Source organism: Podarcis raffonei, chromosome 4 (assembly GCF_027172205.1).
Source record: "Podarcis raffonei isolate rPodRaf1 chromosome 4, rPodRaf1.pri, whole genome shotgun sequence".
Lineage (NCBI taxonomy): Eukaryota > Metazoa > Chordata > Lepidosauria > Squamata > Lacertidae > Podarcis > Podarcis raffonei.
In genome coordinates this window covers 23,888,919-23,908,785 of record NC_070605.1, presented here as the reverse complement: position 1 = coordinate 23,908,785, position 19,867 = coordinate 23,888,919, and the positions used below count along the sequence as shown (strand labels likewise).

The window sequence follows — 19,867 nt, the reverse complement described above, 5'->3', positions numbered from 1 at the left end:
ATTACTCGTGTTATTTATAAAAATCCTGACATAAGTAAGGAATGATAAGGTAAAAGAGGACTCTGGGGAAAAGAAGCAGAAAGTAGTAATGAAAGATACTACTTCAAAGAAAGACTGATAGTGGGTTGATTCACTACATGTTGCACCTACTCCAAGAACCCAGAGTACTGGCTGTGGCAGGGCGGGGAGAAAGCGAGAGTATGCAAGCTACAATGGTCTGGGTTCAGAGGAACTTCCCTGTGAATAGAGGCTACGTAAGCTGGGAAAACAAGATAACTTTCCACTCACTCGCCTCTGCGCCTGCTAGATACGTATGTATGGAACAGGTATGCATAGGGCCTAATCATGTAAAATCCAAGGTACATGAGTATGAACTGTACAACTGATAATCCACACAATCTGAGACTTAAATGTTTTAGATTTTACATGTGGAAAAAATGCACCCACGCATAGACATCCAGTGCAATTTGCTCCCCAACCTTATATTTTACTTCACTACAAAGAGGGAATGTATACACAGATGTAATAAAGTTGTATCTTTGTATACACAGATGCAGTAAAGTTACGGTGAGACTAACCTGAATCATCACATTGACTTCATAAACACCAGAGTTCTCAAGCCAGAGAGAACAGAGTCGAAAGATCCACATGTCATGCTCTTCCCCACTCAGTAAACAGTTAATGTAGTTCTCAACAGCTTTGCATAAGAAACGTTTGCGATCCTCTCTCAGTGCGCGAATTGCACCTTCATCAAGTTGTAGTTCCCGCTGAACTCTGACTGTGTATCTTAACAACAGAAATTTAGAAATAAGACTACAAATCTAAAATTCATTTACTTATATGCTGACAGACATTGACTTTATAAAAAAGAGAGAGCCTGCGTTCTCCTCATTCTCAGTACTTGACCCAATGATTACTTCTATTGGTTTACACAATAAAATGACAGAAGCAGGAAAACTCCTAAGATAATGCTTCACTACTAAGAACATGCTCACTGTTCCCCAAGAATATACATGCCAAAATATAGCTAGATGAACCCTAACCAGCTGACAGACCTGCCTTAACTTACTTACTATGAATTGGTGGCATAACATACCTCAGTTAGAGAGGCCTACCTGTTTGTAGGAACTTTGTGCTGCTTTAAGAGGCCAACTTCTTCCTTGGCCTTCCTCAACAAAGCTTGCTTGTTTTCAAACTCTGATGATTTCATGTAGTTCTCAATTCTTTGATACTGAGTGTCCGAAAAACGAGCAAGGGACAGAAAAGCCTTCATCTTTCCACTTTTGAGTTCGGTGCTACTATCATCGTTTTGGTTCCCAACAGCTGTTACTGCCTAGAACCAAATGTTATAAAAACAATAAAACAACAGCCTGGCCATTAAACAACCACCATTTAATGAGTAAGCACGCAAATAAGATTTCAAAAATATTTGCAGAAGTTGTTTACCTTTTCCAAGTAATTCTGCATAATGACTGTCGGGTTTTCTAAGCATGTCTCTGCTAACCAGCTTCCACACAACCTCAGACATTCTGTGTAAATCAGTCGCAGGCTTGGGTCTTCTTTAACCTTAGAAGAATATAATCATGCAGGTCAGACATACTCACTTGTATATAAAGTGACCTCTCCCCAAGCACTCTTTTATTTTGATTTAATATTTATTAGGATTTTCAAAAAACACACAACAAACAAGAACAAGAAATAAACAAAACAAAAGAGAAAAAAACAAACACAAAAATACAAAATATTCAAAACTAAACAACAATAAAAACACATAAAAATTTCTGATACTTATTGTTCTTAACCTTATTTCTCAGACCTCCTCACACCTCCCCTTCTTGTATTCCCATTTAAATTGTCAGTTCAGCAAGTCCTTAACTTATTTCTTTACCTTAACTTATACATTTATTCTAACTTACTATTGTTTTACTTTCCTTCTTTTTTCCATTTCCTCCATTTATTTTTAACAATCTTATTTTCAATTAATTTAAAAAGAAAAAACCAATTTTACCTTATTAAAAACACACATCCATACTTATACCCCATTAATTATTCTTAAACCTTTTTCCTGAAGTCGACCGACATTTCCCTTCCACGATTTGCCCAATTTCCTTACCATTAACTAAATTATAAAAAAACAAATTATCCTTATACACCCTTTGGATTCCCAACCTCCGCCCACCCTTTTCCCGGTTCCAGACCCCAACCAATGTCCATCAGTCTTTATGTTATTTATTTAGCCTGGAGATCTCACGTCCGAGGCCCTTATATCTCTCTCAGTTCCTTTCCGCCGGTCTCTTTGATGGTCCTTAATGTTAAGCCCCAAGTCTCGGAGGGGCTCCGGCCCAACAGAATCCATGTTGCTTCCAGCCAGTCCTCCATACTTAAAAGCAAAGCCTATGGGGTGCTCCAACTCTTGTTTCAGATTTCTTACAGATCCAAATGTCCCCAAAGCTCCAGCTTTCACCTTCAACCAATTTGTAATCCTCAGGTCTTCAGGTCTCCTCCCGAGGAGATCTTTCCATTTTCCAGATTCCCATTCAGACCAGGCTTTCCACATCCAATTTTTATTATCCTTTTTTGTCATCATGTCAGGCCTCATGTTGTAACTCTCCTTTAACTCCTGCAAATCTCCTGCTCCTCCTTCATTTTCTTCAAAAACAACACATTGCTCCATCGTTTCTACGCTTTCAGTTTCATTTATTTGTTCAGTTAAATAGGCTTCCTGTTTCAAGTCCTTATCAGGCTCCAAGCTGTTGTTTACTGTCCAGTGTAGTAATGATACGTTTGTAGACAAAGCATTGTATTCATCTTTCAAGTTTCCCAAGAGAACGAAAACTCTGTCTAGTTCTGCTTGGAATTTACATACTCCAGTCATTTTTGTAGTGTAATGTCCTTATTCCCCCTCTAGGGGGATTTTAGTTCCTTAATGTTCCTTTCAGCTCAAAACCAAAAGTCCAGTTATTTTGTATCAGCCCTCCTTGTTTTTAACAAAGTTGTACCAAATAAACCAGCAGAAACAGCAGAAACAATGTTTTCTTTTTCCAGCTGACAGCTAGCTGACTAACAGCTCACTTGACAGCTGTCAAAATCTTCCATACACCAGGCTTTCTCATAGGGCGTTCCCGGGTCTGGGGGGGGGGTAAAATTTCAGTCCCCAAGTTCTTTTTATCCTCCAGTAAATCTTCTTATAGTGTCAAAACCGTGAAATCAAAATCTTTTCATTAAAAAAAACAAGAAGCAAATTCTTTCGACCTTAGCTGCTCAGTCCTTTGCTTTAAATTGTTTACAAAGGGGGGGGGTGACTTCCTTTTTAGCCCCTTCCCGCTCGTTCCAAATCCAGAATTAAAATTTTTTATAAAGTCCCAATCTCCGTATTACTCACGGGTTTATATTTTAGAGTCCAGTCGATCTTGGAAGAAGTTGGCGCTCTCTGTCTATGGCTTGCGGCTTCACTCCGTAGGCGAGGGAGTACTCTCAGCACCACGCCTCACCCTGCCTCCGTTCCGAAGCCTTTAAAAAGGCTCCGTCGCAGATTGGGGGGGCGCAAATGGTGCCCGCCGAGTCTCTGTGTTCACAGGCATCCGCGCCTGTGATTTTAAGGGTCCCCGCTTCGCCGCAGCGGCCAGACCCAGACGCTACGGAGCCGATTCCCTCCGGAGCTCGGAGGGAATCCGCCATTAAACAATGGCGCCAACCCGGAAGTCTCCACTCTTTTATTTTGAATTCCCCTTTCAGTTAAGGTTTTCTGCATATGTTTTGGCCCTTCACAAATACAAGTTTGTCACATATGTTGCCCTTGTGTTTCTTCAAAACAAAACAGAAATTTAAACAACGCTGCTACTGTCAAGCTGACATAGGACAAAATGTACCATGTCATCTTCATCCAGTTTCTTAATCATCTCCTTTAGGATACTCAGCGCTAAGCTTTCTTCCTTTTTAGCCCAGAACACTTGTGCTTCCTCCAGCTGCCACACACATACCCCATGTCCAGCCGGACTGAACTGTTTGATTTGAAACACTGCTCTTTCTGGAAGCTGGAAAACAAAATGAAGCAAAAAAAAATTATCTTAAGTTTTGAGATATCATCCATTTCTTCATATTTCTAGAATCCAGTGAAATCTGATACCAATTGTACCTTGTTACAATTACATCCCATCCCTGATCTAACTGCATGTTCATGTACTTAAATCTTCCAAGAATGATTCAGTATGCAAATCCTATTGCTGGAATGAAATGAAAATTCATTTCCTTTACACCCACGTTAAAATCTGTACCACTTATAAGCCACAAATAGTTTGTCCTACATTATATGGCTGCAATTTAAGATATGGGATCAGAGTACAGGGGAATCTAGATCTAGTACTATTAATCAAATAATTGCATATGGAAGACTGAGCCCAAGATAACAGTATTTAGCCTTAAAGGATCTATTAATTTTATGGCTCATGTAGTGAATTTATGGTTGTGCTCAAATTCTTACACCAGAAACAGTGTACTGCAAATCACTGATCACAGATTAGTATATTTTGAGCCTTCCCTTTTACGCCTCATAACCAGAGGGGTTATAGAATGATAAATGGAATGATTTCCACTCACTTTCACTCCTAAATATACTTTCAATCTGTACAGCACAATTAATGAATAACACTAAGGCTGGAAGCTATTTAGGTGAATTAATCCAGAATAGGAACCTGTGGGCATGTGCAAGTGGTGTCCAGCTTTGAGTAAATAGAAATATATTCAGGCCTATAATTGTATGCTATATTATTTCACAGAAAGGACAACTTATTGATCCACTAGAAAGTTTTAAACTACCAAAAAAGGAAAGAGAGAATTTGCAACTGATGCAAGAACAACAACAAAATTATGCATTTCTTTGGGGGAATTAAAGAAGGTGACTATATCATGCTGCTGTGCTCCATAGTTCTTAGTATTGTTAAGGGGCCTAATTGCCAATCAGGCATACTGCAGAAAATGCACTTGCCAAAATACAATGGCTTGACTTTCACATTTAAATATTGTTTTGTTTGTTTCCAGGCTAGCAAATGTGACTATAGGACACAGGTAGTGTGGTAACAAGACTAGAGAATTATAATTTCCTAATACATCTTGGAGAAGCCCTGGAGTACCTCTTTAAAAATAATAACATCAATCTATACTTAATATAGCAAATCCGTAAGGGAGAACATCTAGACTGAATTTTAAGGATTTATTTACCTGTGTGTTTTTTGCCACTCGAGCCAATCTGGACAGCTCCACCAGGTGTTTTGTGAGGATGTCTTTGATGCATTCCCTTTTGGCATTCTCAGTTTCCTTCTCCAGAAGGATCTTCAGAATTACTGTGCGGAGAGCCATGATAGGTTCCTGAAAACTAAAGTCGCTGTCTTGGAGAAGCTGGGACTGTTTCTGCCACTTCAGATACGTACAGTTCAGCTGGCTGGCAGTAAAAGATCTGAAAAAAGAAAGCATATGGAAGTGTGTGAGGAATTCTGACTAAATTTTAATAAAGCTGCTTCACGTTGAGTCAGATCACTGAGTCTATTTAGTCCAGTCTTGTCTACACTGGCTTGCAGTGGCTCTTTGGGATTTCACACTGGTGTTTCTCCCAGCCCTAACTGGACATCCCAGGGATGTAAGCTGGGACTTTATGCATGCAAATTAGGTTTGCAGTGAAGGAATGCAGATTCTGATTACCCCATAGGAAAAAATTAATTTCCATGGGTGAAATGTGTAAATACATCCAGGGTCATAAGGAAGGAAAAAGTAAAGCATTGGTTGGAAAAGAAAAGTACCCAGAGAAAAGTTGTCCTATGCATTCCAACTCTCCAATGGTCTGCAGTCTGCAGAGTGTAGGCAGCAATGAATATACAGACTCAAGGCTGCCTTTAGACAGCTCTTCTACTTCCTTGACTCTGCAAATATAAGAAAAAGATCATTGTAACTTCTGATACCTGCCAAAGCAATTTCAAATCCCACTACACAGTGAGCAGAAGTCAGAAAGGATATCTTGTCAAGCAGCACTTAATAGAAACAGACATTACATATAACTTCAACTGAAAATAAATCTGACTGTAACACATGCCTACAATTAAAAAATGTCTTGACTCCATCAAAAGATAAGAGAATTTTCTGATCTACAAAATAAGGGGCATATCACACTACATGTAAAAAGGCAAGTAGCTCCTCTGCAGCATCCAACCTTCTTATCTGCTTAAGCCTTATCTCTAATCTTCAAAATGCACTTCTTTCAAAAGTTTCAAATTGCTATGTTATGCCTTACATAAATTGCATTAAAATCCATGGAAGCTGCATACATTTTACACAAACGAAGCACTGATGTATACATCTCTTATAACATAAACTGCAATGTGTTAGGAAAGCTACAGTTTATTGGCATTTTTTTGTTAATAACATACACAGACACCTGTATGCAAAGCTTGCTACTTACCTGGCACACTTCAGTTTTTCATAAAAAGTAGAGAATTCATTGTCCCTTAAACACTGTAGAGCATCATACAATGATTCATGGTAGCCTTGTCCTCCAATTTCATCTCTTAAAAGAGAATTAACAAAATTTCTATTTGAATGCAAACACTTTATTAAACTGTCCTTTATAACAGTAATCCTTTATCAGCTTATCAACTGCTACTAAGGCTCCCTTCGTAGCAGTTTTAGGTAAGGGACAAACATTTAAAAATATTACATCTGAAAAGTGATAGTTTGCATTACTTGACGGAAGAGATTTGATCCCATTGCATGTTCCTCCAAGCTGCCTGATAACGAATCTCTTGCAATTCCATAGAACATTCTTTGTTCTCTTGTTCCAGTCCTTTAAGGTAGATGGAGAGTGTGTCACACAGCCCAAAATTCTGCAAGGCCTGCCGATCAGTGAAATAAAAAGTTAACATGAAAATGATCAGATTTCTGAAAATGCTTTCCAACACTGGAAGTGAAGCATTTTTACTACACCCAAATCCCACTTACTTCTAGTCCTAGTAGCACTTCAGGCTACCATGTTCAAGGTCAAAGCATAATATTAGATTTTTTTATTTTTTTTTTACAGAATTAAACTGTTACAGTCAAAATTATGGACATTGTCATCTAACATCTGGGGGGACCATACTGACTACCCCTGTGAATGTGAGCATTTAGGGGGGGAAAGGGGGGGGAGATATGCATTGCTTTAAAAATTACCTCTATTATTCCTGCCTGCCGAGTTGATGGTGGAAGAGTCGTTTCAAGGTCATAGGTTACTAGGGCTTTCTCCCATCTTGCTTCATGCTCATATGTTCTTATCCTATCACGGATAAGAGAATAATATTAAAACTGATAACACTTTGCCTTCAGTTAAAATTGCTAATTTCCCCAATAAAATTATTACCTAGTTAAAGGCTGCAGCATTCTTCCACCACCACAGCCGTAGAGACTATCGGGTTCTCCTATGCTTTTGTATATTTCCATGAGAAGGTCCTAGGTACAAGTGAAAATGGTTACTTGACATTCTTCCATCCTACAGAACAAAAAATATTGCAATCTTCTATAGAATATGTTACATCTGACCAATACTTGTCTTTGCCTCTGTTATAAACTTTTAGCACACTTTGATAGACCTCCGACATCCAAACAGAAAGCCCTGTGGGCTACGCTCAGAGAAATTAATATGTTTTCCTTTACACAAAATACATAGAGGCCAGGAGCTAGAGAACCATGAAACTCATAGGCTCATATCTATTGAATAGCAACAACACACGACACATAGCAATTTACTTTTGAAATGGATGGGTATTGGAACATTGGTTCATTTACCATGAATGGACCTTCTAGGCTGCCTTAGTGAGACATCCACGGATGGGCTGTGTCTCCCAATTCATCCTGGACCCACAACCACACACCAGTCTAAGAATCAAAAGCAGCTTGGGCCTGCTGCTCAAGTAACTAAAGCCCAAAATTTCACTGAGAGCACCTAAATACCCTTTTGGATCCTAGTTGTATTTTACTATCATACTGGATAAATAAGGCCAAAAGCAAGCTGCATCATACATGAAGCTGAAAGTTAAAATACAGCCTCAGCTCCCATCCCAGAAAAAGCAATATCTGTGAAGCGAATGGCAATGCAGCCCAACACCACGCTTTCAAATAGAAGTCGACACAGTATTTTAAGTCAACAGTATAGTTTATGGAGGCTAGTGGGGCCACACAATTGTCAAGTCGCCTGGTAACCATAACTTACTTGTTAGAAGTCTTAGAAACCTATCTCTGAGTGAACTAGTTGAAATATTCTCAAAAACAAGATGTACCATACCTGCAAACTTATTCCAGTTTCCTCTTTGCTCTTCTTGCTCAAAGAAGTTAGTGTTAAATTCTGACTTCCTTCCTCAAATATTAGCTGCTTAGCTGCTTTGAAAGTAGACCTGCAGAAAACAAGTTTAAAAATTGGTCTTCAAGTTGGATATGAATTCTTTTAAAATGACTAGATATACCGGTAAATCTAAGCTGTGGATGGGTCCTAGAGATACTCTGTTACTTAACTAAGCTGAGTCCATTTCCTTGGTCAGACCTGTTCAATCAACTCCTTAAATGGAAAATTGGATAACTATAAGTAGGTGCTTTGGGAGGCAACAAAGGTCTCCCCTTAACAAAACTGTGTTGTTTTCATTTTATTTAAACTACAAAACCCACAGAATTTCAACAAACCAAGACATGGCACTCTGCCTCTTGCCACTGAGATAGTCTCTAGATTAAGGCAGGGATGGACTTTACTGAAGCCAATGGGCCAAAACCATCTGGTTGGTGGAAGTTAATGGATTTTGTTTGAAAGCAGTATTGATTTTTAGCATGAGGAACTCATGCTGAAACAAAATAACCAGTGCAATTTATCCAAGAGGAGAATCCTTTGAGTCAGACTCATCCCACATGCACGTATATCAATGTATTTTCGTTTAACATAAATGAGAATAGGCTGTATTTAACACTAGTACCTTGCTTGCTGTTTGTCTGAATTTATCTTGTCTGCATAGATTTCTGTGTAGAGCAAAGCTGTGAAGTGAGCAGCACAAGACTGAGCTGCCATGGCAACCTGAAGGTAGTCGAGTTCCAGCCAAAAGCTGTCACTGAAGACTGTACTTGAAGGACTCCTGAACAAAATATTAAGCACAAGTGCATTCATCTCACTTTATAAAACGGCTTTAAACTGAAAGCAGCACATGTTCTATAAATCTATAACCTATCCCCCATTATTATTTTGTCAGGACTATAACAGTTGTTGCTTTAAGAAATAACACAGAATTATTTGACATCCTTAGAAAGATTTTAGAAGTTGCTTCAACTTAATTGACAAACACAATTCTGGGCTACATACAAAGCCACTTTCAATGGCTGTTTTGTTATTGACAATTGAAAGAGGTCTTCTAAATATATAGCAATATATAACAGGTCTTCTAAATGCAATTGACTGGAAGGGCCCAGGCCCTTTGGTAAACCTGGTGGGGTTTGGTTTTTTTGCAGGTATACTTTGCAACACGTCATTGACACAAAAATTATGCATTAGTGGTGGATTTATAATGGACCACTCACACAATATTCTGCTTTATTAGTTGTTCTAAAATGGTAACCTAACGTTACGGCATTATTGCCATTTGGAGGGGAACTCTTGTGACAAAAAGGGGACATTTACTGTTTGGAAATGAAACAGTGCCACCGCCCCCAAATGTTTGAAGACGCAAACAGTATTGAAAGAGGCAACATGTGTAACCATCCCATATCATCATGAGAACAAATCATTGTGAGAGCAAAAATAACAAAGACATCTGAGAGCCCTCCCTTCAATGTCTAAATAGACCTCTGTTGTAAAATTAAAGTACAATAACATAAATGCTAACACAGCAACTTCATCCACCTCTTTTGCCGTCTTAAGAAGTCAACAACAGCGAGCATTGTCCGTCGAGATATTTTATCCAAACTTCCATGAACAAAGGTTTGTGAATCTGCATTGGAAAAAAAACTTTAGTCAGAAGGCTACTGATCTGATGTACAATAACAACTCTGAATTAGGGAAGTTAATAACAACGAAAACCAAAATAGTAAGGGATGTTATGCTTAAGTTTTCAATGTTCTTATGAATCTCCCTGATAAGTAACTCCCCCGGTAAGTCATGAATACATATACAGTGGTACCTCGGGTTACATACACTTCAGGTTACATACGCTTCAGGTTACAGGCTCCGCTAAGCCAGAAATAGTGCTTCAGGTTAAGAACTTTGCTTCGGGATGACAACAGAAATTGTGCTCCGGCGGCGTGGCAGCAGCAGGAGGCCCCATTAGCTAAAGTGGTGCTTCAGGTTAAGAACAGTTTCAGGTTAAGAACGGACCGCCGGAACGAATTAAGTACTTAACCCGAGGTACCACTGTATTTTAAATGAGAAAATGGTGTGTGAAATACAGACGTACCCCCACAGCTATTAAGAAAGTGGTTTATAGCAAAGCAGGAATCTGAACCATCTATTAAACTATGCTGTTTCTGCTATTTAACAAAAAGAAATAGCTTTGACTCTTCTGTTATTTCTTAACAATGTTAGTTTAGCTCAGCTGACAAACTAGCAACATTTGGCTCTTCCTCTTCTTAAAACTCTTTCCATTCTAGCTGATCATTACCAGAGCCCTATAACGAAGAACCAGTGCTTGAGTTGGGTTTTCCCCCATCCTCATTCTCAATATCTTGCATGCCATATCTTTACATTTACAGAAAGGTAGCCGTGTTGGTCTGCCATAGTCAAAACAAAAATTTTTTTCCCTTCCAGTAGCACCTTAAAGACCAACTAAGTTAGTTCTTGGTATGAGCTTTCGTGTGCATGCACACTTCTTCAGATACCTGAAGAAGTATCTGAAGAAGTGTGCATGCACACGAAAGCTCATACCAAGAACTAACTTAGTTGGTCTTTAAGGTGCTACTGGAAGGAGAAAAAAATTTTGTTATATCTTTACATTATTAGTCTTTATTTTTAAGAATGGGGGGAAATGCTTTAAATGGAGCAGCAATTTTGCCTCCAACCACTAGATGGAGCTCAAATCCCACCTAAGCTCACCCTTACATGCATAATATCTTGAAGCATAGGAAAAGCTTTATGGCGTTACCTGGATCTGAATTTGCAGGTGTAGATGGCCTACTGGGAGATAATGCATATTTGCAACAGGTGGTAAAAAACATCTGAATGTGTGTTGATAAAAGAGATTGCGCAGATTCATCTAAGTCATGAAGTAAAATGTCATGAATCAAATATGGAAGGACAGCCTGACAAAAAGCAGTTTGAACCTAGAACACAAAGAAAGAAATTGCTTGAACACATTATTAGTTTCAGTTTGCCTTTAGTAGTCAGCTTTATTCTTATACTAAGTTATAACAAAGCATTCCATATATTGTTCATTCAAAAAGTTCACACACCTCTAAATGACATGGGGAAAGAGAAAAAAATGTAGTAAGATGAAACTTTAAAATAGGAAGGTGACAGGGCAATAGAATGTAATCCTACCAACAAACTTATTTTACCTTACACAGTGGCTTCAGAAAAAGAAGGGGTTCACTTTTTATCCTTCCACTATCCAACAAGGCACAAGTCAAGGTCTTAATCCAAACATCGTGGCTTTCACCTTGAGGAATCCACAGATTTGTATTATCCAGATCTTCGGAAAGAGGGTCTCTTGCTTGTTCGGGCACTTCCAAGAACTAAATATCATTTTGTGTTGTTGTTTTTTAAAAAAAGAAACCAAGTGTCTGTTAAAATTCCTTAAGCAGCATTACATAGCCTTCTCTCCTGAACCACCACCTCCAGCCTCTATTAAGGCAGCTCACAATCCCTTTATCTCACTATGCAGAACTGCTGGGACAAAGAGGATTGTATTTTAAAAGCTCTGGAAAATCCAGGAGTCATTCAAACTACTTCAGATATTTGGACATGCCTCTGGAAATGTCTGGGAGCAGCTACTGATCCAAGATAGTCTTATCAATTAAGACAGGAGAGTTAGGGTTCTGCATCTAGTTTTATAATACAGTACAAAACACAATACCTTTTTCTAGTTTTATAATACAGTACAAAACACAGTACCTTTTTCTTAGACACCCTGAAAGGATGAAGGTATACCAACATGGGATCGGTCTCGGTTTTGTAAATATCCCAAAATCGATGTCCAGTTTCAGTGGCTAGAATGTTTTTTAAACATGCAACAGCAGCAGATCGAACATCAATACTGGAAAAAAGTAACTCTTTAGAAATTGGATATTGTCATCTCAGATTTATTTAAAGGCAACATTTATATACCATGTTAAATTTTTTCCTGTATACTTACCACTGATCTATTAAAGCATTATTTATGAGAGTTAACATTATGAAGACCCATTGAAGTTCTCGGTCTTCAAACAGATCAACTGCACTTGAGGATGAAGCGCTTTTAGTGTGCTGCAATGCTGTGGTGGAAAAATTGATAGGACCAATTTCTCCCAAACAACTTCCAACTGCATCTGCAAATGTAGACATTCATATGATGCTTTTCATATTTCACTGATGTTTTTCACATTTCACTGCTTTTCATATTTATGTACAAAATATACATAATACAACTGGACCCTTCAATATGAAAATAAAGAAAAAAGGTAGCATTCTACTGTTTTAATATGTTGCGTTTTCTCTGTGATTTCCACTACAGGGACTCTAATTTGTATAGAATTCAAGGGCTAGGCCTAAGCATTGCAGTGATAGCACCAGTGTGTATAAACAGGGCAGGGAAAACTGTCTCCATCACATATGTTCCCTGAATTCTTACTGCTTAACAGCAGCAATAGCTTACAAAACAAGAGAAAGGATGAAAAAAAGGGAGGGAGATCTCCCCCCAAATTTCTTTGCACTTAGAATTTCAATTGGTGCTGTTATACTGTGAGGGGCTTACTGAGCTTTGAGTACCAGCACCAGTACTATTTTGAGAAAACATTTTGAAAAACCAATACATTCCAGTTTTAAAAATACTCAAATGGCAAGGATCAGTTAGCAATTTAGGAAAGCAGATACTTTTTACAGGAGACAAAGGAAGTAATGCAAAGATGAAGTATAATTAACTAAGTCTTGTTTTTCAAGCTTTAATAAAAATAACTATTTAGTAAATAATACTTTTTTTAAAAGCTAACAGAGCAATATCAGGTTTTTTAACAGGTTTCTAGGTGCTATCTTTCAACATTCAAGTCAAAATTTCTCTGAAGTTATTTACTGGTATAAAAATATTAAATGTTGTATGACCTTGCAACATAATCTAATTTTTACTAATTCTCTTCAAAAGAACTCTACTCATTTGAATAGCTAAATTTCTTACCCAAGGCTCTATTGGTAGAATTAACAGCTGTTTTTGAAAGTTGTAAGAAACACGCTATCAGCTTCACTATTATACAGTCCTTTGGGTTTTCTACAGTTGGGTGTAAAAAGCATTAAAAGCAATATTAAGTGAATGAATTATTTATTATGGTCACAGACCAATAAAATTAAATATACAATTAAAATTATACGATTAAAAACAGACATTAAATATACAGATTACCCATGTAAGATTTACTAATGCTACTAATTTAAACATTTTTCATTTGAAGACTCAAAAAAAAAAAAACAACAACAAAAAACAAAAACAAAAACAAAACCCAACTACCCTACAGTATCCATATCAACCATGTGTGGAAAGTTGTAACCAAACAAATTAAAAAAAATATTCTTAAATGCCAGTGCTTTGAAGTACACAGAACCTGTTAAAAGGCAAATGAAATTATATTTACAGAAACTCACGGGACTTGCTGAACTGCATTTCAAACATCATATTAATTAGTCTTTAGTAGGATATGTCAACACTATCCCCAATGACACAAGGCAAATCATCAGTGAAAGAGGAAGAGTGGCTCTAGAAAGTAAGGAGATCGGCCAGGGCAGATTTATTTCTATCTTTGCTTTCTCCAATGCTATTTTCTGGTGTGTCGTGAACAAACAAAAAAAGGACAGCACTTTTTAAATTGTGGTACCCATTAGGAAATGCATTCTCAATGTTATGTTTCGCCTAGTGCCTTCCTCAACATCCTCTAGATAAGAAACAGTTTCTCCCTAATCCTTCGACTGATATTTATTTTTGCTTATTGCATTGTTCATTGTATACAAAACAGAAACTGTACTGGTATCTGGTTTAGTTCGTGTTAGGGTTGATCATGCATCCATGCTGCCCTCAGGTTAGTCATTCCCCCCCCCCCCCCACAATATGCAGTACTCCCAGGAATTTAAAAAGCAGTCTCAAACCCATACCGTGAAATTCTTTCATAAGGTCCTTCATTTGTTCTTTATGCTCCTTAAGTTGCTTACGTAAATCATTTAAACCTTCAAGTCTCGTTAACAGTAGCGAATCAGAGGTATTTATGGACAGAAAATGGTTAATTTCCTGCAAACAACAGATTTTATAGTAAGGATACACACAATTATTAGGTACTGTTTTTCATAAAGCTCTACAATTAGATATAATCAAAAAGTTATACATGTTCATTATCTTTAAAAAAATGTAGAGACTCTGAATGGCTGAATAATGTGTCAATTGTTATCTGGAAATTAACATCACTAAGATCTTACTAAGATTTACTCATGAGTAGATATGAATAGGAAGACCTAACCCACTATGATTTCAAAGGCTTGAAAACTGATTGTATTACCTCCAGGAGAGAAAATCCACCATTACTGTATTTTATTTTTTGCTGAACAGCACGCAGGTCTTTAAAAGCAGGGTGATCTGGAAAAGGATCCAGATGTTTGATTGCCTGGTATAGGTTTTCATTGCCTTTGTTATCTATCACTAGATATCTTAATAAGCCCAAGACCTAAACGAAAAGGAAAACAAAAGTGGAGGAACAAAGTAATGAAACCACTCTAGAAAATCTTCACGTTTTTGCATGGAAAAACAGCAACCACAATTCTCTGATCCACAATCTGCAGACTAGCTGCTCAGCAGTTACTTCCCTCAATGCTTGTGCATTTTCTTTCCTTACTGCACAGAAACCCATACCCAAACAGAAGATCCTGCACTTATTTGAATGCAAAATACTCCCCACTTCCACCCAATCCTTTGACGCTGAGCCTGTTTATCAGGCTCAATATCCAATGTCAGGGAAAACCCTACATTTAAACTATAATCCCAAACTGGTTTATTAGGCAATAAGGCCCACTGAAGACAATGGGACTTACTTCTGAGCAACCATACCAAGGACTGTGCTGTTAATTCCTCAGTTCACATGTGCATTTCAATATGCTGTGAGCAGAACAGAGGAAAGAGTGAAGATGATGTGCATGAGCCCAAGGCCTGCTTTTGATTTCACGGTGCATAAAGCGGAAAGGCAGAAGTAGCATCTAAATATCCACAGTGTCCACATGTGCACATTACAGTAAGACAGGGTTGCTGGCTTACTGTGATTTAAAGGAAATGAGCAGAATGCTAGTGCATGCTGTCTGACCGCTCCTACTTTACTCTTTTAAATGTAGATGTTAGTGACAAAGGTTATGTATGGACCTTCTCAGACTGACTGCAAACTAACTATTCTGATATCACAAATTCTTCTACATACTACGTACGGCCTTTCACAGCCTGCAGCTTTTACATTGAAATATATCAGCAGGCTGCAAAAAAAATAGCAAACTATTTAACAGAATTTTATAACATTAGTGATATAATTATATGCAGGAGATTAGCGTAACACATATCAGTTCTTCCCTTTAAATATATCTAAATGCAAATACTGCAGCCCACAGCTCACAGATTTAATGACACAGGCACGCTAAGACTCATAATTAAGATGAGCAAGCATAGAGCCCTGATTGTATAATATACTTCTTCAGTGGCAAGCATTTTGAGCATAATTATCCATATTCGCCTAAAAAGAGAAAAAGAAGCATTTAAATAATGCAGATAGTTAAGTTGTTCATCTTTCCTACCAATTAAGTAGACATTTAAGGCAATTTAAGGCAGACATTTAGTTACGCTTGGGAAAGAAACAGGAATTCATCTCTGATCTCACACTGAGATGCAGCACAGGTCAAGGACAAGATCTTACTCTTTGCAGAAGAGTGAGGAAGAGAACTGGTGACCAAAATTTGTGGGCATACACATGTAATGGCAATGGGATCCAACAAGCTGTGCAATTAATTGTGCACTTCTTAAAACAGCAGCTACTAAACCTCAAGATTTTGAGATTGAAGGGATCTCAGAAATTTGGAATATTGCCTGGGGCTTTCAAAATACTCTTGTGCATACCTTATTCAGTAAACCTGCAACTTACACACATTTAACTTGTGTGTATTCAGCTTTAGGTGCTTGGGATTTTTTTTAAGAGGTAAAAAGAGTGGGCATCCAGGGGGAAAAACTTCAGCAATCCCACCTGCTATTGCTCCCTACGTTGTTTTGACTATACACGGTTTTTGTTCCATGCACTATCCTTGGAACATAACCCCTAAATAAGTTGTGGGTTTCAGTAATTGCCTTTTAAAACTGTTACTAATTTATTCTTGCATTTATATTGTTCGCTTCGTTCTCAGGTGGAAAGGTAGAGTATGCATATTCTAAACTGACCCAAGTAAACCTAAATCAAGCAAACATAAAATGCCTAGCAAGTGCAGCTGATTAAAACTTACTTCTTCTTGGGTTTCAGGTTGTTCTCCAACTATGGGAATCAGGGTCCCCACAACAACATGGAGGTGACTCCCTAGGGCATCTCCACAATATATTACTGCTGTATGGCAAACACGACTGAGAAGGTCACAACATAGCAAGAAGCTCCGGAGGGATATCCCTTTGAGAGGAACAGGCCTAAAACACATTTTAAAAAATGAAGCAGCTTAGGGGAGCTACGATACACACTTTAATCAACACAGTATATCCAGACAAGGTGGTGATGTACAAATGATTTTTACAACAGGAGAAAGTGTCCTATGCTCCCCTGTCTTCCCACTTCCCTCTCCCTCAAATGAAAGCAATGCCACTTTTTCTCAGGATGATGAGGAACTATTAGTGTTCCTCATCATCCTCTTCGAGTCCGCTCAGCCAACCAGCTTCAAATCCACCTAACAGTTACCTCATCCAGCTCACATTTTACCAGCTGCTCCACAAGAATATCATGGATGCAGTGTATCTTGATTTCACTAAGGCTTTTGACAAAGTCCTTCACAATACCACTGAAGGTCTTTGAAAGCTTAATACCTTAAACCACCAATCAAGTTCATGGCTTACTGGTATTGGACAAGGTTCAATCTCCATTTATAGGAATCTTGATTAGTAAGGCCTGAGCTTGAGCTCTTTAAATACCAGTCACAGCTGATGGGCTGTACCAGGGTAAGGCAACTCCATAAATGCTGTGATGCCCAATCCCAGTTACTGAAGTATTTTCACACTGGACATGTGTATAAATAATAGTACATAATACTCATACCTGTTGCTGATGTGGTAAATTGTAGTATAAATCACATCCCGGAGTACAAAAGCCCATGCTCCTCCTAACCCATCCTTTATTTTTTCCAGTAATAGTTGAACAAAAAAATGATATATCATAATAATTCTATGTTTTTTGTATATATTATTTGTTTCAGATGCTTGCTTACATATGGCAAATAAGATTTTTTGGAATGACTCCTGCAGAAAAAAAGATAGGACATTAGATAGTAATCTCTGGGGATTTTCTGTTTTACATTGTCTGGAATTAGATCTGATGATTAAAAAAAAAAGACAGCCAGCTATCTAACTAACTAACTAACTCTACTCTTCCCTCCCTTGCCCCCAGCATCTTATCCCTGTCCTGAAGTCATGATGTCATGTATTTCCCCACCACCTGACATTACAAGCGAACATTTGAGGGAGACAAGGAAATGAACCATATTGTGACATTAGGGTAAACTAGCTGGCATTACAGCAGAGGAAGGAGCAAACAGACAGAATATTGCAGATGAAGTCTTCGGATTGGGCTAATAAATCTACTATTCAAGTAAGACCAGTAGTTCTTTTTTAAGCAGCACCTGCATGTAGGTCAATACACAATGTGTGTCACAAAACTGAAATCAGTTACTTACAGGGTGCTTGGAAAGAATTGGTACAAGACCTTTTGACTTTGTTTTATGACAACTGCTGATGTAATCCAATGTTGCTTTGATGACATGTGATGGAAAATGAGGAGGATTAGGAGTGGGATCCAGATCCCTGGAAAAAAAAATGCAAACCTTTAAAAGCCTTGATGAGTCCCCAAACAAAAATCTTCTGTGAAAAGAAATATGAACAGATTGGACTGAAATACTGATTCATTTCTCAGCTGGGAGGAAACAAACTAACTTATACAGGGTGAGTCCTTTAAAAGAGGCCCCGTGGATACAAAGTACACATGTTCCACGGGGCCTCTTTTAAAAGACTCATGCTGTATTTAAATAGGTATTTTAATATTACCTATTCTATATCTTATATTCTATATTCAGATATATCTTATATTCTATATTCTACATTCAGATATATTCTATATCTGAGACTCCAATCTTTTGGCCACCTCATGAGAAGAGAAGACTCCCTGGAAAAGACCCTGATGTTGGGAAAGATGGAGGGCACAAGGAGAAGGGGACGACAGAGGGCGAGATGGTTGGACAGTGTTGTCAAAGCTACCAGCATGAGTTTGACCAAACTGCGGGAGGCAGTGGAAGATAGGAGTGCCTGGCGTGCTCTGGTCCATGGGGTCACGAAGAGTCGGAGACGACTAAACAACTAAACAACAACAACAACAATTCTGTGTGTCTTCTCTTTTTCTCTCTCTCTACTGCTGATCTAATCTGGATAACAGTTTATTGTCTAGGGACAATTTTCTGACTCACCACTGTGCTGAAAGTATAAATACAGTCTCCAGTTTTATTTCAAACATATGAGTGTGTACACCAAGTGTACACTGGGGAAATATGACCGCTTGCCTTTCTGTGTCCACATGCTGTAATGTGTGCATGAATATATTTCTATACACTGTGAACTAGAGAAAAGGAACTGAAGAATCATACTGTGCTAACACCCATAGAAATATCTATAAGCAAGACATTATTCATTGATAGGCCACATTGTGGAACCACATGGTGCATTTTGTCACTGGTGAACAGACCTCAAAAGTTGCAAAGTAGGATCACAATTGCAGGGCAACGTTTGCTTCAAGTAAACATAAGAAATAAAATGACTCCAAGAGAGAGAAATCTATCAACTTTCTTTGCAGCATCAACAGTTCCTGCCTTCAAGCAGTTGGAGGAACACAGTCCTACCCGGAGATACCCTAGTGCCCAACAGGGAAGGCTTACTTTGGGAAAAATGGACAGTTGAGACAAGAGCACTAATATAATTTCCTTCTGTACATACAAATATCAAAATGATAAAAGTCATGCCATGACCCTGGACCCAGACTCCTTAGAGGAAGAGTCCGCTGGCAGCTGCAGTTCTCAGGAGATAGATCTACTCTCTGGTTCTTCCCTTGTGTGCCTGTAGACACAGGAGGCTACCCTGATCCCCCCCAATGAGAGACCTCTGCCACTGGATTCTTAAGGCTGATCCACAAAATCCTTGGGTGATCAACAAAGATCCCCACAGCTGGAAACCCAATTACTCTGAAGGAGCTACAGTGGAAGGCACCAGCCATTCAATCAGCCAGGAGGCAGCACTAAGTGGATGGGCATCCAGTTGCTCTGCACTGAAACAACTTGAATGTTTGGATTCACTTACAGGAGCACTATCCATGGTTCTGAACCCACACCCTGGTCTCCTTCCAAGCTGCCTTGCAACCAGGAGCTTCTAGCCTCTGCTTCTTTGAG

The 19,867-nt window shown here is 38.4% G+C and overlaps 1 protein-coding gene across 2 annotated transcripts in view; it reads right to left on the bottom strand.

Moving 5' to 3' along the window:
- The window catches only part of ATM (ATM serine/threonine kinase), a 53,365-nt gene that overhangs the window by 10,261 nt on the left and 23,237 nt on the right, over positions 1-19,867 (bottom strand). For both annotated transcript variants that reach the window (XM_053385764.1, XM_053385765.1), the window contains 23 exons: positions 18,113-18,239; positions 17,479-17,678; positions 16,685-16,859; positions 14,716-14,880; positions 14,318-14,450; positions 13,353-13,442; positions 12,339-12,510; positions 12,098-12,239; positions 11,542-11,718; positions 11,130-11,307; positions 9,896-9,983; positions 8,979-9,134; positions 8,303-8,411; positions 7,382-7,470; positions 7,195-7,297; positions 6,730-6,878; positions 6,449-6,553; positions 5,793-5,912; positions 5,218-5,452; positions 3,870-4,034; positions 1,447-1,566; positions 1,116-1,333; positions 579-786 (listed from right to left, as the gene is read on the bottom strand). In XM_053385764.1, coding sequence (XP_053241739.1) covers positions 579-786; positions 1,116-1,333; positions 1,447-1,566; positions 3,870-4,034; positions 5,218-5,452; positions 5,793-5,912; positions 6,449-6,553; positions 6,730-6,878; positions 7,195-7,297; positions 7,382-7,470; positions 8,303-8,411; positions 8,979-9,134; positions 9,896-9,983; positions 11,130-11,307; positions 11,542-11,718; positions 12,098-12,239; positions 12,339-12,510; positions 13,353-13,442; positions 14,318-14,450; positions 14,716-14,880; positions 16,685-16,859; positions 17,479-17,678; positions 18,113-18,239 — 3,424 coding nt within the window. The remainder of the gene's footprint in view (positions 1-578; positions 787-1,115; positions 1,334-1,446; positions 1,567-3,869; positions 4,035-5,217; positions 5,453-5,792; positions 5,913-6,448; positions 6,554-6,729; positions 6,879-7,194; positions 7,298-7,381; positions 7,471-8,302; positions 8,412-8,978; positions 9,135-9,895; positions 9,984-11,129; positions 11,308-11,541; positions 11,719-12,097; positions 12,240-12,338; positions 12,511-13,352; positions 13,443-14,317; positions 14,451-14,715; positions 14,881-16,684; positions 16,860-17,478; positions 17,679-18,112; positions 18,240-19,867) is intronic.